This window comes from Zychaea mexicana, assembly GCF_025766255.1.
Source record: "Zychaea mexicana strain RSA 1403 chromosome Unknown BDB00scaffold_199, whole genome shotgun sequence".
Lineage (NCBI taxonomy): Eukaryota > Fungi > Mucoromycota > Mucoromycetes > Mucorales > Lichtheimiaceae > Zychaea > Zychaea mexicana.
In genome coordinates, this window is record NW_026516862.1 from 33,508 (window position 1) to 55,779 (window position 22,272).

The 22,272-nt window shown below is 43.2% G+C and overlaps 5 protein-coding genes across 5 annotated transcripts; 3 read left to right on the forward strand and 2 right to left on the reverse strand.

Annotated features, from left to right (window-relative positions):
* The first annotated feature begins 910 nt into the window (after positions 1-910).
* BDB00DRAFT_217799 (uncharacterized protein) lies at positions 911-2,022 on the forward strand. Its single transcript, XM_053116512.1, has 2 exons — positions 911-1,797; positions 1,863-2,022. The coding sequence occupies exons 1-2, from the start codon at positions 1,172-1,174 to the stop codon at positions 1,882-1,884; spliced, it is 648 nt and encodes a 215-aa protein (XP_052972576.1). The 5' UTR covers positions 911-1,171; the 3' UTR covers positions 1,885-2,022.
* Positions 2,023-3,318: 1,296 nt separating this feature from the next.
* BDB00DRAFT_879901 (SNF2 family N-terminal domain-containing protein) lies at positions 3,319-10,267 on the reverse strand (the record flags this gene model as incomplete). Its single annotated transcript, XM_053127926.1, has 20 exons — positions 3,319-3,584; positions 3,669-3,756; positions 3,860-3,973; positions 4,062-4,402; positions 4,513-4,747; positions 4,826-5,145; positions 5,210-5,498; positions 5,602-5,760; positions 5,842-6,047; positions 6,136-6,304; positions 6,384-6,500; positions 6,609-6,916; positions 7,008-7,160; positions 7,251-7,590; positions 7,690-7,842; positions 7,929-8,264; positions 8,373-9,173; positions 9,260-9,346; positions 9,427-9,699; positions 9,806-10,267. The coding sequence occupies 20 exons, from the start codon at positions 10,265-10,267 to the stop codon at positions 3,319-3,321; spliced, it is 5,217 nt and encodes a 1,738-aa protein (XP_052972577.1).
* Positions 10,268-11,624: 1,357 nt separating this feature from the next.
* Positions 11,625-13,084, forward strand: BDB00DRAFT_861574 (uncharacterized protein). Its single transcript, XM_053126042.1, has 5 exons — positions 11,625-11,822; positions 11,916-12,069; positions 12,166-12,546; positions 12,625-12,751; positions 12,823-13,084. The coding sequence occupies exons 1-5, from the start codon at positions 11,691-11,693 to the stop codon at positions 12,851-12,853; spliced, it is 825 nt and encodes a 274-aa protein (XP_052972578.1). The 5' UTR covers positions 11,625-11,690; the 3' UTR covers positions 12,854-13,084.
* A 1,227-nt stretch (positions 13,085-14,311) lies between these two features.
* Positions 14,312-16,257, reverse strand: BDB00DRAFT_879903 (isocitrate lyase; the record flags this gene model as incomplete). Its single annotated transcript, XM_053127927.1, has 5 exons — positions 14,312-14,520; positions 14,602-15,411; positions 15,511-15,815; positions 15,897-16,135; positions 16,216-16,257. 5 exons carry the CDS (start codon positions 16,255-16,257, stop codon positions 14,312-14,314), a joined length of 1,605 nt encoding a protein of 534 aa, XP_052972579.1.
* A 4,693-nt stretch (positions 16,258-20,950) lies between these two features.
* BDB00DRAFT_897908 (uncharacterized protein) lies at positions 20,951-21,788 on the forward strand (the record flags this gene model as incomplete). The annotated part of the gene is made up of 4 exons (XM_053128530.1): positions 20,951-21,016; positions 21,090-21,232; positions 21,300-21,408; positions 21,474-21,788. Coding segments are annotated over 4 exons (633 nt in total), but the record flags the coding sequence as incomplete, so codon positions are not given.
* Between the last annotated feature and the right edge of the window lie 484 nt (positions 21,789-22,272).

Here is a 22,272-nt window from a genome sequence, read left to right on the forward strand (position 1 = left end):
CACCTAGTGTGTAGCAGATGTAAGCTCTAGCTTCGCAAATACCGCTCAACACCTAGGGTAGCCTCACTACTTATATACATTGGGCTCTTATGTCGTTGTATTTCACTCCAACAAGTCTCCAATAGCGCATTGTTCGAATATTGATTTCACAAAGTTGTAATAGCCCCTTTCCGTTAACCCGGTCTACTGTTTGGTCCATCTGATACTGCACAGTATTGCTCAATCTACTCTTCGTAATGAAGAACGGCAATCGGCCGAAAGAAGCAACTGATGTACAATAATGTTGATTTTAGTGAAAACATTGGATCCGATAGTCTTGTGTTACAAATATATCATACACGCGCTTGCTGCTGTGATGTAATCTTCCAGTAAGTGGTCAAAACCAATAGTGACCCGGCCAAGCAAAATTTTCAAGGAAACGTCACCTGTACAGTTAGTAAAACTAAGACGTTGAATTTATAGCCTAATAGATCCTTTTATTATGTGCCTTTATCTGATATACCTTTGAACAACGCCGTTTCTATAGCCTAAATTTACATATGCAGTTCAAAGAATATAATGCATTAGCATGACTCATGGGGCTTTAACTGATTAAAGCCAATAATCAATACATTGCTTTTTGATTTAATGATGATGTAGCACCGCGGTGTTGCCTTCTACAGAATCAGTAACATGTTCGGCCACATTCCATCCGTGAGTATACTTTTTTTTAGTAAATGTTAGCATTGTGGCATATCCGAAACCCTCCGTTTTTGCTTGACATGTGCTGGTATACAGGTAATCCAGAAAAAACAGCAGTAAGAGCAAGGCTGAAAACAAATTTCGTCTGCTTCGATTTACGCCCGGCCTGACGTGATCGATAGTAAAAGTAACCCAACCGCTAATACAATTTGTATCTATATCGGCTGAACCGGACTACAACAATAAAATGCCGGTAGCAGCCTACTACATCATCCGCTACACAAAAAGATGGTCGAGTAGCAGAATATGGCTTCCTTTTAGCAGCTGTTATGTGATTCTTCCTTTGTCTTCAAGAGAGCAAGGAGGACGATCAGTGAGCATGAAGGTGCGGAGTTCTCAAGTTTAAGCGCTCAGAGCATAGATAAAGTGCATCTCTCTCTTTTTGTTTCAACCACCATATCTTGATCGAATTTACACGCAACATAAGCATATGTCATATTCATCCCCAACAACAGATCAAGTGACAGTAACTGAACGACGACGATGCTGGATCTGTTTCGATGAGGACTCCAAAGAACAAGAGGGAAGTGAACAAGTAGTATGGGTAAAGCCATGCAAATGTTCGTTGACTTCTCATGAACAATGTCTCTTGGACTGGATTGCCGAAAATCAAAAGACCTCGCCTCGACATAAAGTACAATGCCCTCAATGCGCTACCCCTTACGTAATTGCCGACAGTGCAAGCCAAACGTTAATTGTGTTAACGACGTTAGACCGATTTGTCCATGCAGCTGCTCCATATATCACGCTTTTAGGTTTGGGCTGCTCAGCACTAGTAACTTCGACAACATTTGGCGCATACACCGTCATGAGCTTCTTGGGGCCAGAGCAAGGAGAGCAGCTGATGGGTGTCCCTGCGCAGTGGTCATGGCGCGTATGGATCAGCCTGCCCGTCATCCCGATGATATTGATCTCGTCTCGGTATCGTTGGGCAGATGGGTTTTTACCCTTCGCGACTTTGTTATTACTGAGAGCGATTGGTAGTCCATTACATCAGACCAAATTTTCGTGGCCTCCTTCCCCAGTGGCGACATTAGGTTTATTTCCATGGATCAGGTATATACACTTTTGTATCAATTTTATAGTCTTCTTGCGGTCCTAAATGTCAGCGGACGAGGAAGAAGGGAAGAACAGTGCCTCTAAAGGTTATATCACACTTTCTCACTCTCCGTATCTATACATAGATTGGTCTATAACAATTTGTTTTTACTCGTACAATTTCGGCTATCACGATTAATACTACGATGTCGATCAAAAAGTTCACAACGCCGATTTCAGCAGCAACATCCGGACGGTGTCCGTGATCGACGTGAATTTGAAATTTTAACCCGAGCCAATACCAATGCCGGCGTTTCCATTATCAGCGCATTAATGTGGCCGTTAATCAGCAGTTGGATTGGCAGGTAAAAGGAAAGCAAGCCGTCAGAACAAAAAAGGATATGATTTGTGCAATAGCTATTCTAAAAAGTATATCTTTTGACTGATAGCTGTCTACATCATATCAAATTGGTTCGGCATTACTTTCCTGAGAATTTCCACAGAAACCTTTTAGGTGGATGTCTGTATGTAATTATCAAGGTAAAGGAGGAAATTTTCGGACACGGCACATTCAACGTATTATCCTCATATCTGTGATCATCAGGACTTTACAAGTCTCTTGTATAGGTGCGAGAAAATACGCCAGCACCGTTCTCGAAGGATTCGAAACCACAACGAGATACCCTAAGCAGCTTTTTTTGTATTTACTCTGCAAAAATGTTATATAAATCGTGTTTTTGTGCGCGTGAAAGAGAGAGATAATAAAGGCTAGTAGCGATTCCTGCCTCGCTTCACTATGTGTCATTCAACGGATATCGCGTCGCAAAAGAGGTTCCCCTTGGCCCCTCATGTTCTAGGCAAGCCCCCAGAACCCAGATAGCGATGTCAACAAGGCTCGATTACGTCTTTGAGCCTCGCGAGCACAACCATTTGCATTTTGATACGTATTGTATGAATTGCCGCTATATCATTTGGGATATCACTTTCTATCTGATACTGTTTCAATAGCAACTCAGCTCCGCGCGCTTTACATGCTCGCTTACCTTGGAAAGTGTTTTCAAAAGTCTAGCATCAAGCTGGACATTAAAATCTGTACTGTTTTGTATGATCCAGGCACTCGTGGTCGCGTAATCCACCATTGCCTCGCAAGGTAGGCCCGGCGCACACTCGTTAGTAAGCTCACTGAAGCAAGCATAAAATCGTATAATAGACAAAGGGGCGTTTAGTCGTTTAATGTATACCATGAGAACAAAACATTTCAAAACCCATGGCCTCACGGCCAGTGTACTTTGAGCGGAACAGCTGAATTGATGTATACTTTATCAATGACAAATTTGCAAATAACGAAAGAGAATACTCCCTGTTTCTCACAAAAAGTTATTGGTGCCTGTTTTTTGGAAAGACCCGTACGTTCTTTCTCAGGTTTACTACTATTAGTTCGCGCCACATGATAAAATATGTTTGTTTAATATGACGATGCAAGATATATTGGTTTGTTGCGTGTTTGTTTACATGAGATTGTGTTGCAAGTTTTATTCATCAACCAGTGAACGAAATGTTTGTCCTCGGTCGGCCGATCCTGCCACTCTTTTTCTTACTCGACGAAGACGACGAAGATGCTCCTACAGACGGATCATCCTCGGGCAACGTATCACCTCCTGCGCTCATAAGCCGATCAATTGCCGCTTCTGATGACGATGATGCTTTGTCTGCCTTCTTTGATCGTTTGCTTGGCCGTGCAGTCTTCTTCTTTTCTTCTTCTTCCGCTTTCCGCTTAAGTTGCATTTGAAGATTATTGTCCATTTCTACATGTGTACAGAAGATTTCGTGAGATATAAATCGACATAGCCATTTCAATCAGAATAAGATGTAAACCTCTCCTTTCTTACCCTCATCATCCAACAACAATGATACAATCTCTCTTGGCTTAAAGTCCACTTGTTTGAATTCGCCTCCAGAAATAACCACTTTTTGAATCTGTAATACAATGGTACAGAAGCCATACAATCGTTAGAAACGGCAAAAACTATGCTTTACTGCGTTGCTCACGCATACGCGTGTTTGGAAAGGATAACATTACCTCGTCCTTTTGCTTTGCACGTTGCAAGATTCGTTCTTCGATGGTACCCTTTGTAATGAGTCTGTACACAGTCACTTGCTTTGTCTGACCAAGACGATGTGCTCGATCCATAGCCTATAAAAGAAAAGCATATTACCGGGTCATTCCTCTGCTTACACACACACACACACAAGATGGATCAAAATACAAAAAAACACCATACCTGTTGATCCACAGTCGGATTCCAGTCACTGTCGTAAAAGATTACAGTATCGGCGGCTGTCAAGTTGATACCCAGACCACCAGCACGCGTACTCAACAAGAAGATAAAGATTTCGGGCCGTGTTTGCCAATCTGATACCATGTCACGTCGATCAGAAATCTTCGAAGAGCCATCGAGTCGCAGGTATTTGTATTGCTTGTATGAGATGTATTCTTCAAACAAATCGATCATGCGAGTCATCTGGAAGTATACCAAGCATCGATGGCCTTCCAATTTTAACTTTTCTAGCAATCGATCCAGTGTCGCCAATTTGCCCGAATCCAAAATAAGATCACGCATTGCTGTAATACAATTTTATGTGTGACACGAAGAATCATGTCAGAAAGAGACTGTGCGGGCATGTAATATTTGAGGGATTCTGTTATCAAGAGAAAGGAGCATGGAAGCTTACCAGGAACTTTCATCATAGAGTAGCCATGACCGGAGACCGGTACAGTCATGATTCCTTGACCATTGGACTTGCGTGTCACTGTGGATAACTCAACAGCTTCGGATCTCATGGACATACTGACGTACTGCGGTTTGCCGAAGAGACATGCACGAATTGATGGATCGAACATTAAGTTGACTTGATCATAGTTGAATGATCGGTCAGAACAAACAGCATCAATCGGTACAGTGCGAGCCTATACACAACAAATATATGTCGATAACGTATTCGTACGAAAAAATTCAAAAGCAAACAGAAAAGTAAACATGCTTACCCCTGGAATATAGGATTGATCAAATTGTTCAATCATGTGATTCATTTGTTCGCCAACGCTCGTCAAATCATCCATGACACTTCCAGGTACCACGGCCAGTCGGGCAGTGGGTGCATAAGTCTCACTTATGAGGAAACTTGCGTAAGTGTTAATCGGTGCTGAAGGATACTTTTCTTCGTCCCGGACATAGAATCGCCGTCTTGCACTGTGATCTCTTTGTGACAAGTACGAAATCCACCGCGTCACCAAAGACTGCTTGAACATGTAACTTGCTTGCTGCGGTGATGTATCAATGAATCGAAGGAAGGAGAACGCAGCATCTAATGTCATCAAAATGAAAGTTAGAGACTTACTACCAGCATATTTTCAAACATCATTATTTACCTTTTTCATCAGAGTACATGGACTCTTGTATATAGTCAGGCTTCCAGATATTCATCAAGTTGTCGAGGTATCGAGTGGAAAAACCGGCATTGGAGTGAGGGCCAGGATTTCGTAAAATTCCTCCATTGCGGTAAAGGTGTTTGGGAATGTGATACTTGATATGGCTTTGAGAAGAATACGGACAATACAAGGACGATTCTTTGGTGAGTGAGCCGGTTTCACTAAAGGCACAGAAAGCTAGGGGTGATTGGACATCTGCGCGTTCAAATAACTCTGGATGATTGCAGACCTAAATATCGCGTACGTTAGATACATTTGAGTTTGATTGCCACTCATTTTTTAACCTCCTCCTAACGTTCCCTGTCCTTCAATAAATTAACGCTCCTGCTAACCTTTCGAAATTGCATGACCAAGTTCATTAAACTGTCCATGCTTTCTTCGTTGAGGGATGTTGCCTTTTCTAAAAGTTCTGAAATTGAAATCTTTTGTTTGAGGCCACGATACAATGCTCGTTGCCGTGCTGTGAGATCGCAGTAAACTTCAACTTCAATCTATGCATTCGTTAAAAAAATGTGTTTGGTCAGTCAGCAAGCGTCGGCAACAACATCATGCTGTTAAAGCTTTTATTTTACCTTTTCCCCAAGTTCGTGTTGAACATTGCGCTTAATACGTCGTAACATGAAAGGTTTAAGAATCATGTGCAAACGCCGTAATTGATGCTCGTTCAGCGTTCCCTTGTTTTCGGCATGGCTTTCGATGTCTTTAGAGAACCATTCGCTGAATTCCTCGTGCGAGTCAAATAACGTTGGCATAATAAAATGCAATAGTGCCCACAGTTCTATAATGTTTGATACGTGTTTGAGTACATTGAAGCTTACATTCGAATTAGACTGCAACATATTAGTACTTTTCCAGCATCATCATACCTTGCATACTGTTCTGAATAGGTGTACCGGTGAGTAACAAGCGGTTTCGACAGTGAAAACCAAGCAATTGTTTCCATCGAGCACTTGAAGAGCTCTTGATGGCTTGGGCTTCATCAAGAACCATGTATTGCCACTTGACGCGTTGAAAATAGCTAACATCTGTCAGAACCTATAGACAAACACGGTCAGTATAGAGCTAATAATACCAAATTATCTAAGAGCTTTGTTTTCACATCCCACATCCATACCAGCTGATAACTTGTAATCACGACATGAAACGGTGCGTCACGGCCGTAAAGCTGCTTTCGGTTCCAAAATTGTCGCAGCACCTTACGATCCTTTGGATTACCCCAGTATGGTAGCGCCTAAGAGATTGGCACATATACTTTTAGTACAAGCGATGCTACATACACGTATTCTCCACCATCGCCACTCAAAACACTAGTACAAGCTAAAAATTCGAGTAACTTTACCCTAAATGACGGAACAAACTTGGACACTTCTTGTTGCCAATTATGCAAGGTTGAAGCAGGCGCAATGACCAAAAACGGACCCCAAATATTATGTACCTCTGCAAGGTAGGCCATCAACGAGATCGACTGTACAGTTTTACCGAGACCCATTTCGTCAGCAAGAATACCGTTGATGCCCTGTTCGTACAAATTGGCTAGCCAGTTCAGGCCCTTAAGCTGATAGCTCTTGAGTTGACACATGAGCATGGATGGTTGCTTGATTTCTTCTGTGCCCATACTCGAGGGATCTTGAAAATTCATGGTGTCCACTAAAGAAGACACACGTATTTTGTCAAGAAAACAGTACCGGTAAGCGTTTTATAGTTCTTAAGTGCAAACCCTACTATAAAATATACTTACATTGTGCAGCACTCATGGATATGTCAGATGTTTCACTGGCAGCCAAACGTCGCTCACGAGCTCCCTCGTCAAATGCTCTAGTCTTTTCACGTTGTTTGGCGAGTGCATTTTGAGCACTACGTCGAGCCTGTTCACGAAGTTTCTCTTCGTCATCTAGAAAAAAGCAAAAACATCTTCAATAACCTCAACTATTCAAAACAAGATATGTTCAGGACTCGTATACCAAGTTTTGCTTTGCTTTACCTTCATCGAAATCTATCTCATCCAATGCCTGTTCTTCGCCCGTAATATCCAGTTCTTCTTGTTGATCTTCTGCTGTCTCATCTGATTGTGCCGCTGCTGCTGTAGCTTCTTCGCTGGCAGCTACAGCCGTCTCATCATCTTCGCCAGTATCTCCTTTAATTTTGCGCCCAATAAAGTGACTGTACAACTCGGTCTGCGTGATTAAAAAGTTGAGCTTGCGTGCCTGTCGCTGGGCTTCACGTCGTTCTTCTTCAAGTCGTAATTGTTCGAGCGCTTCCTTCTCTGCCTTCTTCCGCAGTTCTCGTTCTTCCTTTTCATTCTTCTTCCAAAAGACCAGCATCTAGATTATTTGCCCATCAAAGATATCAATATCAATATCAATAAAACAGATCTCCATAACAATATTCATTCAAGGATCCGTCTGTTTTTCTTTTCATACCTCCTTCATCGCACGCTTTGCTCGAGCTTGTACATCCTTATTAATACGTCCACCCTTGGTAGCAGAACGTCGAACCTCCTTTTGACAATACTGTGCAATCTTTTTACAATTGCCAGCTCGTGTTGCCTGAACACGCGACAGGATTCTAGCCATCTAATATTGCAATGAGAAGGTTTGATTATCGGCGATCCATTATGGTTCGATGGAAATTTCTGTTGCTGAACGACCAAGATACGTACTCTAGGTATGTGCTTTCGGGCAATATCCAGCCAAACTGCACGACGGGCATCTTCCAGTCGCTCGCTAGCCGTTTTTTCAATTTCTTTTGGTTGCATCACTTGCTCTTCGGTTTCCTCAGTCTCTTCGTTGACCATTCTCTTATGTCCATGTTTAGCCTTTTTATGTTTACGTCGTTGCCTTTCCTTATCTTCTCTCGCAGCTTGAAGCAATAAAGCTGCTGTGCTGGAGACAGGAGTTTCATTGCTGTTCACACCATTGGTCTGTTGCTTCAGCTCCGATCCATATCGCTTTTCGTAAATTCTTTGCAAATGATTACTGATCAAGGCATGGCGATGCTGTACAAAAAAAACATATTAATCACCTCAGCCCGTATCGCATACACACACGTTCTGCATTCCCATTCTTTTAGTTGTCCTTGTCAATATAGAAGATCTGGTACTTACTGCGCGCTTATTTTCATATTCTTCAATAACGTTTTGTTTTCGTCTATAGACATCAATCATGTACTGAACCATTTCTTCTCTATGTGTATTGAAGATTTCTTCGTCGTCATCGTCGTCTGAAAGATCGAGCTCCTCAAGCGTCCTTTCCGTCAAGGTTTTCACGCGATGACCATCGTGCTCACTAAATTCTTCTGCGGAAGAATCGTCGCTGAGTTCATATCGGCGGCGACGTCCCGCTCGAGGTCGTACTCGCCCATTGTGCTGCTGTTGCTGCTGTCTCGCATGGCTTTGTTTGGCTTGACCGTTCACAGCGACTACTACCTTAGGTGCTGATACATGATCAGGAGAGGCAGGAGTTTCCGTTGGGACGGATGGCATGAGTGGGATGTCTTCTGTATCCGTATCCGAATCAGCCATTTGATACATCTCTTCAGTGTCGTTGTTCAGCAAATTTTTGATTCCATTGCGAAATCCTGGTTGTGGTGCTGGATCGGACACAGGTATAGGAGCAGGCTTTTCGGGCGTTGTTGGAGCTGATGCTGGTGCAGGTGCTGTCGTTGAACTAGGAACAACCGAATCGTCGTGTATTGCTGCCGCTGGCTGCACTGATGGAGGCTGCGATTCATACGACGCTTCTCGATTTTCATAATAGGATGGTCGATCCGATGGATGCTGCTGTTGTTGTTGCGGCTGGGTCGGTGTTGACGTTAGCGAAGGTCTCGATGGTGCATCCGAAGACAGCAATTGTGATATCGACATGACAGGCGATGATGCAGCCTGTGAACGATCAAAATGGAATCCCTAGTATGACGATTCGAACAGAAATTTTAATAAGGTTGAGCGTTCGTGTATCCTTTTTGTGGTTTTTCAAACTTTAAAAGGTATACCTGAGGAGGAGACAAATGTTCTTGTTTGACTTGAGATGGTCTCGGTGGCGCCGCTGAAGTTACAGGCGGAGCGCGGTACGGCAATGCCTAAGCAGTAGTAAAGTAAATAAAAGAATGCCTCCGACTTGTAACTAGATGTTTGAAAATTTTAGTCGATTCCAACTTACATGTTCGGCGGCAGAAGCAGTGGTCGCTGATTGTGGAGCACCAGCGGGTTCTCTGTTTGTAGTATGAGCAGAACGTATGGGATCATACGGGGCATTTGAAGAAGAAGTATTGGATGGTTGGTTTATCGTGGGTCTAGGAAGCTGAAAGGGCGAGTTATTCGTGCCCAAATCTACGGGAAGCGGCAATGATGGTGCACCTGAGCGACTATAATCCCTGTGGGAGGATTGGAACGCACCACTGTACTGTTGTCGATGCGGGGGCGGAGGAACAGTCTACATCAGCAATAAATATACATACCGTCAATAATATATACGAGAACACGAATACGGCGTGCAGTATGTCGAATAGAAAAAGCAAACTAAAAAAAAAGACCCGTACTTGCGGTAGTGACCGGTGATTGCTATAGGGTTGTCTTTCCGCATAATCCCATGACTGAGGCGACGTTGATGAATATGAACGCGATGGCGCTGGTGGATACGGATCCCGTCGGCCATAGTCCACCTGTTGTTGCGTGGGATAAGGCTGGCAGTGCATGTTTGAAGGCAATTGCGACGGTGGAGGCAGCGAAGGACCTGCATAGCTGCCATTAGATGGTGAACGTCTGGTAGTATATCTATCCCGCTGTTGTTCTTCTCTTTCCCTATTAGTTGGAGAAGAGGAAGAAAAAGGTTGAAACGACGATTCCTGCTGCTGCTGCTGCTGCTGCTGCTGAGAAGCATTCGACGATGGCTGTTGTGGTTGAATTTGAGGTTGCATAGTGTTACTACCGTGTTGTTGCTGCTGTTGTCGAGAAGGCTGATCAGAGGATGGTCCCTGTTGTCGATGCTGATCAAACGCCATTTACATCAACAGAAGTGAGATTCGTCAAAAGAGGAAGGAAAAAGAAGAAAGGAAGTGGGCCTTTTTGTTTTTTTGGGCTCAGTCACTCACTACAGAGTCCTTGTGGAGCTAGGCGTGCGTTTGGTCTGTTTGTCTTGGACTCTCTCTTCAGGCAGTGGGTTCGCTTTCAAGTCACGCTCGCCCATTTCTTGAAGAGCGGTAAAACTTACTTTCCTCTTCTAATAAATCGATTTTTCTTTCTTTCTCTCCTTAGTTCGCCTATTATAGATATTGTCATATATTGATCACGTAGACGAGATGAATCCTTGATGTAGTAAAGCCTGTCGCCGTTTTCCATGCAGTAGATAATTTATATAATAGCAGCAGACAGCAATTATCATCAGAGCCAACGTTAAAAGAAGATTTGCCTTTCAAAGCTACTATCAACAGACACAATCGATGTGTACGCACGAAAGGGTTATCCATACTGAATTAACGGCTGCTTACAAACAGTTTCCCGTGCTGAAACACGCGCTGGACACATGAATAAGGGAACAAAATGTGTAGATGTACTACAAACAAGACCAGCAGGAAGGAAACGCCTTGCCGTGCACGTCATCTAATCCAATGACGCGGCATCTTTTGGCAAAGGCAAAAGCGGGCATAGCAGTGATTACTAGCACGTTGATTTTCATTGTCATTTTTTAAGAGCAAATAGAGAAATGCACCCAACACTGATTATGAATTGTTCACTCCCCCGAAGAACTCAGGAGTCCCGCTTACTGCCCAGTGTGAGTTTACGTATTCTTCGTGCGCTACTAGCAAACTCAAAGCCCAGTTGGATTATCGGAACTTCAATGTGTACATTAGTACACTTAGCAGAAACACTGTGTAAAACATATCGGACAGTACGTTCGGACCCGTTGAGTATGATAGCGACATTCGGCTCTTTGATTCGAGTTGTGGGAGCAGCGGTCGGATGCGAAATACACCGGTAACCAAGATAACCAAGCCCCGTAGCCTAGCAACTACTTCTGCATCTAGCTAATGCATCCAATCCAAACGTTTATATGGTGATAAATGGGATAAGCGACCGATCTCATCTCTAGCTTTCCCGTAATTGATATCAGTAGCAAAGAAGGGTGCGGGAAAGACCGGATGATATGTTCTATGCAATTACTTCTACACGAAAAGAAAGTCTATCGAAACTGAGGCCATCGTGGTAAAATTATCAACATTAATAATAACTCCAACACCATGGAAGCCTGGTCACACATGAAGCGATTGCGCCATTCTAAACGAGCTGTACATCGGCCAGTCATAATCAAGCATTTTTAAAAAGGAAATAAACAAAAGGCCGAACTGACACCTTTTATTTCTTGGTTTTGCTTTTTTTTTTCCTCAATAGCTCTACACAAAAGCACATTACAATCACTGATCCCTAATGCCAGCCCAAGCGATTCCCGAACTGCTCGATATACCGTCTTTTAAACATTTGACCTTGTACACTGGCAATGTCATGAGAACTAGCGTTGCAGGACGCAGCAAAGCACTCAGCAAAAAATCGAATACCGAGGCGAGTTTTTTTTTTCTGGTTTAGCTAGCAAAAGAAAACCGCGCTGGAAATTCAAATTCCTTACTGTATATACATGTGCTTGTATGTGTATAGCTGATAACTGCTATTGACGATACATTGTATGCTTCCCTTGACCGGGATGAGCCGTCCTTCCGCTATCATGAACAAGAGTCGCTTTTGGAGGTGCCTGATCTTCGATCGCGTAGCCGGATCCTGCCGGAAGATCGAAACGATGTCGAAGTTACAGGTTATTAGTAGCGCCACGGCGCAGGATTAGTACATTGTTTATGTGTCTCTGTGAAGGGGTTCAAAAGAGTCTTACTGTTTGCTTATGCATTTTTAGCCAAGTTGTTTTATTTGGGTCAACAACAGAATAACAACAACGTAGCATCATATATACGCTCAGGCGTACAGCATCTTCAAAAGGTGCTTGGAGTGGATGCGATCGATACGTTTATTGTATCGTTTGGCGGTCGATCTGAATCCATTACGCCCGCATGGCAGCAATTGGAAGTGTTACATCAACGGAATCATACGCTGGGGAAGCTCGGTGTAGCGGATTTCTCGCAAGAACAGCTTGAGTCCATTCTATCCAACCCAGCAGTAACGGTCAAACCCTCAATCAACCAGATTAACGTGGGCCAGTGCTGCAATATGCCGTCGGCAATGATTGAACTGGCAAAGCAACATAATATTGAATTACTGCATAATGGTGACCGAGCTGGTAAAATAACGAAAAGGGGATTTATTTGTCGTTCATGCACATTTGCTGACTAATTATTGCGAAAATTTGAACAAACAGACATCCTCGACATCGAGTCACTCTCGGCATTATTGCGGAAGCACAACGTACACGCCACAGTAGCGCCCCAATTTGTCATCAAGTATCATGTGTTTGTAAAGTGTCGGAGCGTTGTCAGTGACAAGGGGTAAGTCATACCTTCTTTTTGGGGTGGGAACATGTGCATTTCTAGTATTAACACTCGACAACGATTCTCAGTTACATAGTGGTTGGCGATACTTTAGCATAGTACCACAATCATCCCTTTATATAAGCTTTTAGTATAAAAAGACAAGCACAGGAATAGAAAAGGAAAGTCAAAAAGAGCAAAAGGCGAGAAAGGACTTGGCGTTAGTTTTGACGAAGAGATATAAGTGTTTCTTGGCATGGAGTATGTATGTGGCGAAAGAGGAGCAAAGGCGGGGTAGGAGGGTAAGGGAGGGATATAGTGTGTCTGTGAAGAGTGGATAGAAGCTCATCCAGCCACTCATAATACAACAGATAGTGGGTATTTCAAAGACCCAGTCTGAAAAATTTGGCTGAGCTTAAGATCCACGCTGAAAATAGAACGTCAACTGGTTTTTATAACTTTAAAACTAATCTCACAGAACGAACGCGTCAGAGTATTGATCTTCTAGCGACGACTTGATGGACTTTATTATCGTCACTATCGATGGTAGCGCAATTGCAATAGTAATTACGCAAAATCCGAGATGTACCTGTACACATGATATTCCACGTCTATATAACCAAGTGTCACATTGAGAGGCCGGAGCTTAGTTGGTCCCTCAACAACCATGACATACAACTAAACCTGTATAAAGTCTTTTGGTCCCAGGGAAATATTAGCATAGTATACCTCAAATTGCTACATCAGTTTTAGGATACGACAGTGGGCAGAGGCGATCATAATGCTCTTGACCAGCTGTGTCCCATAATCCAAGTTTGATTGGTTTGCCATCAACCACTACGTTCGCTGAGTAATTATCAAACCTATGGTATTCGTACGACAGCCCACTACATTTTGAAGTGTACAGTACTAGGACAGGCGTTTATGCTACCCCCTTGAACCTTGTTGGCTTCATTCAGCTGCAGACGTAGCACTCGCTAGGAAAGGATGCCGTATAATGTAATAGATATTTTATGTTATGAACGAGAACCATGCTCTTTTCCGTGTATACGTGAATCTCCATTTGCGATCGCCGATACTCGATAAAAATGAAAGAACTATATGATAATACACTTCGTCATTGTGTCTAAAAGAGTGAGTTAAACAATTACCACACAGATATCACTTGAAGCGTGTTCCTCTTTTTCATTCTGAGATACAACGTATATAGCAACAATTAAGTTCAAAAAAGACGGTGACGTATAATAAAATCATGAGGCGTCGCTTACACCTCTCTTGCTGCCGAGCATTGAATGGGGTATAACCGTCGTCTCATCTAAGCAAATGTATCTATGGAGAAGTATACAGATGCATACTATATTCAACAATGTCTGATGGAGAGATTAACAAATCTGCTTTTTACAAAGAAAATGTCTGATAGATGATGCATGCCAAAATGTCCTTTGAATACTTAGTAAACAATCCAGAGATTTATGTGCGAGAAGAAATAAAACGGAAGCGGCGATAGAATAACGGGAGGTCGAAGTACAACTTTACACTGTTTAAAAAAATGTTGGGAAGAATGTATATAGGGCTTTTCTATTTAAACTGATCTTCAGTAACACCTTTGCCCATGGCGGCTGTTGCTGCAACACCGCCAGTGACGACCTTCATCAACTCATCAACATAGTTGGCACCCGACCATTTCTGATGTTGAAGAACGTCAATGCTGTTCTCACGTTCCTTGCGCTGCACATTGGAGACATAGCCGTACATGCCCTGCTCCTTGAAAGCCTTGGCAAATGTACCTATCACAATGTCAAACAGAAATAGGGGTCAATACAAGGCCCAGTTAAACCCCCTTATATACTTTTCTTCCAGAATTGTACCTGTTGCTAATGCATTGGCATGCAAACCACCCAAGGTGATGAATTGCCAAACGAATCCGAGGCGGCCGAGCTTTTGAACGAAGGATCCCATATCCTTATCGTTCATCCCAGCGGCATCCCAGTTGAATGATGGAGACAAGTTATAACATAACAAAGATTCCGGAGAGACGCTCAAAACGCCACGGGCGAACTCTTCGGCCTGTTCCAAAACCGGCTTCTTGGTCTCCATCCACAGCATATCGGCATACTCGCTGAAGGCAATGGAACGAGAAATAGCAGCATCAGTTCCTCCCTCGTAGCGATAGTGGCCTTCACGTACACGAGGCAAGTCCCAATTCCAAAATATGTCGACGCCATACGATTTGGCGATATCACGCGCTTCGGTGTTGCTCTTGAACTTGATGTTTTTGAGAAACTCGTCGACCTTGTTGGTCTTGCCAGTGCGGCGCAATTCATCCGCAACAGCTGTGCCGTAGCGCTTCAATCCAGCCTTGCTAATCCAATCGTCTTCAATTTGTTGCAAAGCAGCACCGTTCTTGCCTGCCTTTTCAGCGTCTGTCATAACGAGAGCCAATGGCTGCATATGGGGATTGGTGGCACCAACGACGAACTCGTGATCGCGACTGTCAACGTTGCTACTGATCAACGTAGCGGCTTCAGCGTCCGTGCGTGCAACAACAATATTTTCGACGCCCATGATATCGTATTGTACGCGGATCGCAACCAAACGATTGATGTGTTCGCTTACAGGAACAAGAACTTTGCCAGCCATGTGTCCGCACTTTTTGGTAGCAGGTGATTGATCCTCGACTATATAAGCATTATAACCAGATGAGCTAAACTGTTGCTTAAAATTCAATCCCTCTCTTCCTCCTCTCCTTTTTTTTCTTATCCTACAAATTTACTTACCGTGGATGCCGGCAGCACCGCGCTCGACAAACATCTTTGCCAACTTCATGACTGCAGTAATACCACCGTGACCCGTATCGGCATCAGCGATCATAGGACGCAGGTAATCGATCTTGGGCGTTTTGGCACGTTCCTCAGGGGTCATGGAAAGACGTGCTTCACGCTGCTTGCGGTCATGGAAAAGCTGAGCAAAGAACAAATGTTCAACCTTGTTGGGGACAGTATCCATGGGGTAGTCAGCAAGATCCGGGCCAGGTTCGTTGCTAGTTGATGCCGTTGAAGAGCACTGCCAGCCGCTCACGTAGCTGGTAATATCGTTTTGAAAATGAGTACACTGGTGGAACGATTTTTGGCAGACATATTGGCAATGATGAATAAGGACTTACACAGTGTCTAAATGAGGAGCCATTTGGGTGACTTGGACGGGATCAAGAGCACCAAACGTGTGGCTGGTGTTACCAGTTCGCTTGTTGTGTTGAAGGATATCCCAGAGCTTTTTACCTTGTCCATTGGATCGGTATTCAGTGGGAATGGTACCACGCTTGGATACAATTTGTTCAGCAGTGTAGGGACGCTTGACCAGTTTGAAACGAGGCGAGGTCCACCATTGCTTGACTTGTTCGACCTTTTCATTGTAGATAGGATGTTAGAAACCGTACTGACTGAACTTGGAAAGCAAAAGCTACATATCATGTCAACACAGACCTCTTGGCGAAATTCGGTTTCTTCTTGATCATAGAATGCCATGACGATAGATGAAAACTTTTGGGGTGAAGGATTACTGTACTTTTGGTATGGAAAGAGAAGGTGTTGTGAAAGATGTATGGATCAGCTCTTGGATGAAAAAGAGAGCTACATGTATTTATAACTTTTTCTTAGGGGAGACCAGGGAATGCCTCTGCTGCTAGCACAGTGATGATAATGATGAGCGGCACGCTTCATATTGGGTGGCGGAACACGGAGGGGGGAAAGCAAGGAGAAAGCAGTACTCTGCATAAATAGATGCAGGCAAGCATAACGTATAGGCATGGTGCTGCTTGTAGCCCCTGAGTGGGCCAAACAAAGAAGGGTTATCATCTGCGTGTGCTTCTATTAGTTGGCGCTTTTCATTTCTGTTGATAACCCCTTTTTTGAATATCAACGCTCCTGGACTTGCTTGTGAAGAATCGAAGGAAGTGTAGAGCGAATACAGCGAGCAATGATGCTAGTCTATGCAAAAAAATAAAAAATGACTTATTCCGCAAGCATGTAGACATTACTGCTGAAGTATTTCTTCCGCATGCAGTATGAAAAAGCATACGAAATCTATCCTGGTGACATAAATATCGGTTGTAGGAATTTTGGAACGTTTTAAGTACATCGTGTACCCCCCTTGATGATCATCGGTGTTAATTGCTCTTTCGGTGGCGGAAGCATGCAACTTGGTCGTCTGATGTTTTTTGAAGAAAAAATAGGGGGTGGGAAGTAGCAGAATACATGATGATAATAGTCAATGAAGAACACGCTTTCGGTAAAAGGAGGACTGGATTTCGGTACTTATCGACACAGTGTACCACTTCATTGCTATCATATATTGTAAGCCGGGTAAAGGCACATACTAGGACATGATCTTATTAAGTTGGGCCAATGTGCACGCTTTCACTATAATTTCTATCTTCAGCCGCAATTGTCCTGTCGAAAATACAGTAAGACATACTTGGGCCGTACTTTCATATGAGCTGAACTGGTCGATCCTCGTTCAAGAGCAATTTAAAGTGCTATCAGGGAGACATATAGGCGTTATAGAAACCAACACTGGTGTACAAATAGCCCGTATGTTATGTAATTGCAGTGCTATACTCATGACACTTTTATTTGAAAAAGGGCTTTGTCAACGATCTGCAATATAACAATCATTTGACAAGACAGTTGGTGATGTCTTTTGGCGTCTGTTTTTAAATGCTCTAGACCAAAGATTAGCGGCTTTATATCTAGAAAAAAGAATACGGACAGCACGCACGTCTGTCACTAATTATATGGTTTTGCTGAAAGCATCTGTGAGTGACGAAAAGGAGCGTGTGTTAAATTTAAAGTTTGTCAATACTGCATAAAAGAGAACATTCTACCGCTTGAATGGCAAGTGCGGGATCTAGTCCACAGATTCTCTTGGCACACTCAACATATAGTTTTTTCCGGAAGAAGCGTGGGACAAGGAGGGGCAGCGTGGACTGAGGAACAGTATCACTATAGTGTTAAAGTTACATGACAATGTTTGCAAAGGCGACACGTACACGCAATATAGTGATGCATATCCTTCCATGAGTAATTAGGTGATATCACACACAGTTACTGCGAGCACAGTTAATGTTTCCAATTTTTGCGTGAAGATTTGACGTTTTCCTTTAAGTTGAGCAGATCAGTGAGGAAGCGTACCATTCGAATCGCAAGATATTAGTTTATTAGCTTAAACTCAGGAATACCACAGACGCAACAATGTGTTTGTCAACAAGTCTGATATCAGAGAACGAGGAAAGGGGATAATGGATGAGGCGAGTACATTGGGAATGGTTGACGGATCCTTTTTTGTACACTAGCACCAAAAAAGCCTTTGGACTTTTCCTAAATTCCGCAAAAGCACTTTTCTGCTCGTTTGCTAAGACATTACTTTAACAGAATAATAATAATGATGGTCGTATATGATGTGCATATTATGAAAAGTAATACTTATTTAATCTCCTCGAGCTATCATCACAGCTTTTAATCGGTTCGGCGTACCCTCTTCAACGTGTTCTGCTACTTCGACTGAGAGCTTGCTCCGTTCTTCTTGTAGAGCTCTTCTGTATCTTTGATGGGCGTTTTGTGTTTCTTTATGGATTTTCCCACTCACTAAGGTGTGCGATCGGGTTTAGATTGGAGCTTTGAGGCGTTTGACATCGTCCTTTCATGTACAAAGTAGTGTAGCTACCTGTACGGCAACTAGCCCCATGTTCTTAAAAAATAAACTCGTACTCTGTTTATCTGGAGACTTTTTTGAGGTATGGAAGGAAATGGTGGGACGGACAGTTGACATACACGTTTTGGTCGACATTGCCACTCATAACAACAAGTAGTCCCAAGCCTACTTTCCAAAAGCAGATTCAGACCATGTCGGATTCCTTTCTAAACTTTTGCGTTTTAGGGATATGTCTATCCAGGAAGCGTTCCCCATTCAACCACATGGAATCGTGGCTCGTCGGACCAAATCCATTGCTCCACTGATCTAGTGTCTGATCCTTGTATTTTCACGAGTCCATAATAGCTGCTTGGTCTTTTGCACTTTGCTAAGTGCTGGTTTACGAAACGAAAATCGTAGGTGGAAGCTGCCCTTTTTCAAGTACTTGATCATTGTGTCCCGAGAAATTTTCAAGCCTGCATTTGCAATTTAGCCTGGTGGAACCGGTAAGGCAAATGATGGAGTCACGGTGTACACTACGGTATAAAGTGTTTATGTCCCTCTTCGAGGTCTTGAGTGGTTGTCCACTTCTTGATTTGTTTGCCACAGAGTCTGTTTCTTCCGGTTGTTGATAATGTTGCAAACAGTGCTGCGGGTCTTCCTATCTTTTTGAACTGGGGCGCTTTTTTATTCCCCTTACAGAGCCCAATGATTGTGTGCTCGATGCTTTCCGGAAATTCTTTAAGTCGTTCGTGAGAGGCAATGGCATTATTGATCATGCTGTTAAAGACACTTTGGAGGAAAGAGGAGAAGGATATGAAAAGCATCCAAAGGTAATGTATATGCACTGTGTTATTTTTGGTATAGAAAGAATTCTAAGACTTTCTGGGTGGCAGTGTAGAACGTAAAAAGCGAACAATGAATCTCAAGCAAGCATTTTTGCAAAATATAGAAGGTATCCGCAACGGGCCTAGTATATGTCGAGGTCGGCAAATAAACAGCGACAGGATCCAGAGAGGAGAACCCTGCCATGTGAGCCAAAAATAGCGGATACAGCGAAATACACACAGAACTCTACCTCAGGGATATCTAGAAAAACGCTCAAACTATAGTGGGATTCTCAAACAGGGTCTTGATATAGTCGAACAAAATAAACAAAGCGAAAAAAATGTAGAATGCGCTCGTGTCAAATCACTAAGAGCACTTGCAGCGGTGCTTGTAAATGGTCTGTTAACTTTATTTTACAATTTCTTTTACCAGTCTGTTCTCACGACGGTTCTTGTAAATCCAGCTGTTAAATAGAGATCCTAGTAATACTCCGGCCCCTGTCGCTAGTGTCGTTTTATAACTTGCGGTTTCTAGACTATTTGGTCTAACCGCAAGAACCGCAAAAACCGCAAACTGCGGTAATTGAATCGTGTGACCCAGACTTTGATATGTAGCAGTATTAACTCCCATAATACATGACTTCCCCTCCTTCTCCGTAGTTCCAATAAACATGCCTCCCAAACGTGCACGAGGATTTGGCAACAAACGCGTCTCATCTTTTGCAAGTCTTAAGAGCAACGGAGCGAGAAAAGTAATCAGGATCACGCAGCCTTTGGATCTTGGAGGCACTTTGAGTGTCCCACCTGTAGTTCAGCCAGCGTCCAAGCGATCGCCCATGCGCGATGAGAACACAAATTCTTCGAACAAGAGAAGAAAAGCTGACAATCGTGCTCAAAGCTGGGCAAACATTCTACCTTCCCTTCTTACAGCTTATAAGCAAGGTTATGGTATTGAGGAGCCTGCACCTCAGGCGCTGGTTCCCATTGACGATCCTCTGCTTTGCCATTGTCCTGAAAGCAAGCGAAAGGAAAAGACTGTTACTTGTATTTACAAGTGCGGTGCGTATAAAAGGAAATCATATCTTTGAAACAAAGGAAGAATATGTTACTGATGTTAACATGTATGCTTCAGGTATCCGTACTGCCACAGTTAAATATTGCAGCGAGTGCCCAGATCATTCGTTGCCGTTGGTATTGATGCGCCGCCACCTGTTTCCCATGACACCATCAGGGCCGAATCACGCTGTTCATATCGAGCAAATGCGCAGTTTTCATAACCTGCACTACATTTGCAGTGTTTCGGTCCATTCCATTGCAAGTTGGGCCCAAGCAGAGTATCATCAAAAGGTATTTTTTCCGGTGAAAGCGTTATTGGACAAGTGTCACTTATAGTTGATTATTCATGTAGCTTCCGATTGCTGCTAGCTTCAAGCAACGTCTTAGTGAAGCACTTCCAATGTATGGAAGGTTAATGCTTAACTTGGAAAAGGAGCTTAGAGACGATTGCGATCTTGAGAGGGCTTGTCCAGCATGCAAATACAAGGTAAACTTTTGCACGATTAGTGTTAGCATATAATTACTTTCATATACTGAGCTGATGACCTGATATTTCTGCTAGTCCGGGTCCAAGATTGTTGCTGCAGATGGCAACATGCAACTACGCAGATTCAAAAAAGCACAGGATCCGAAAGACGTGGTATTTGCTGGCCAAGAAGAAGTAGATTGGTATTGGGTGAAAAATCGCCAAGTTGTCCCGTATGGTGGATCAGTAAGTCTAAACGATTTGAGCGATAAAAATTGCAATTGTATGCAGCTGAAATACTAAAAATTCATGTATTCAGGCAACTGATGGATGCAGTACTTGGCAAGCTCTTGAAAAGGGACGTGGCCGGATGGACCATCTTGATCAGAATGGTGCATTCGCATGCACTTGTGGTCACGGTCTTCCTTTGGCCATGATCGACATAACAACAGCCGGTGAACAGTGAGTATGATGATACGATGATGTCAAGATTATCGAAAGACTGATTCTCTTATCTATAAATCACTAGGTTCACCTATGTTCTCAGCTGTTTAAAAAAAGTATCTGAGATGCCATTGTATGGATCAGACATCCGCATCATGTACGATGTTGGCTGTAAAATTCGCAAGGCCCTGCAGGTGAGTTTTGTTGGACTCTTTTCATTAAGTTTAAACATCGATAAACTTGTGTATTGGTTAATTAGGAAACGGAATGCTTGGACAGTATAAAGGATGTACCTATTGCGGTCGGCATTTTCCATATCACTGGTCATTCGCCAGAATGCCAGATCCACTTTCATCCTCGCCTCAAAGAGGGGTGGGGAATACAGGATGGGGAGCATCTCGAGCGGCTTTGGTCCTTCCTCAACGGATTTGTGGCCATGACACGTAACATGTCGTCTCTCAACAGACGGCTTACTCTGACTATTGCTCTTGACTTCTTTACCGAGCAGCGAATAGACAACCTTGGTACCGAGTCTCTCATGATCATTTTTAAAAACTGCGTTGCTCTTTGCTAATAATGAACTTACTACTAGGTGTGAACCTCCGACGTAGGTTCGAACGCGCGGTGGAACTCAAAGCTGACGCTTTGGAAGCACTAAGGAACGCCGGTATTGAAGAGAATGATAACATTTCCATTGCCTTAATGGCAATGAAATGGCAGGACCATTTGGATGAGACGGTTCAGAGAGAAACAAGCAATACAGGACGAGGTGGAAGGTTTGGCGTCTCTAGCAGAGCCATAGAGAACTTGCGTCTTGCCATCGCCATTTACGATTTAATCGAACAGGCATTCAAACAACAGGGCAATGGTAATTAGCTATCAAGGATGTCTTAATGGGGTTAATGACTAATTTGCATTATGCCATTATTTTCTAGGTCACAATCGTACGCAAAACCTTGCAGCGCAAAGAAAAGCCGCTCGTAAGCAGGTTGATATCAAATTTGACCAGTATATCGAGAAATTAACAAGAGCTCCAATTTTTGGTAAGTTTATCAGAA

Excerpts from the sequence above, each read along its gene's own strand:
- BDB00DRAFT_217799 (XM_053116512.1), top strand. The coding sequence starts at position 1,172 with ATGTCATATTCATCCCCAACAACAGATCAAGTGACAGTAACTGAACGA. Across the intron at positions 1,798-1,862 it reads GGTTTATTTCCATGGATCAG|AAGGGAAGAACAGTGCCTCT; the intron begins GTATATACACTT and ends CGGACGAGGAAG.
- BDB00DRAFT_861574 (XM_053126042.1), top strand. The coding sequence starts at position 11,691 with ATGCCAGCCCAAGCGATTCCCGAACTGCTCGATATACCGTCTTTTAAA. Across the intron at positions 12,547-12,624 it reads GCATAATGGTGACCGAGCTG|ACATCCTCGACATCGAGTCA; the intron begins GTAAAATAACGA and ends TTGAACAAACAG. Across the intron at positions 12,752-12,822 it reads AGCGTTGTCAGTGACAAGGG|TTACATAGTGGTTGGCGATA; the intron begins GTAAGTCATACC and ends AACGATTCTCAG.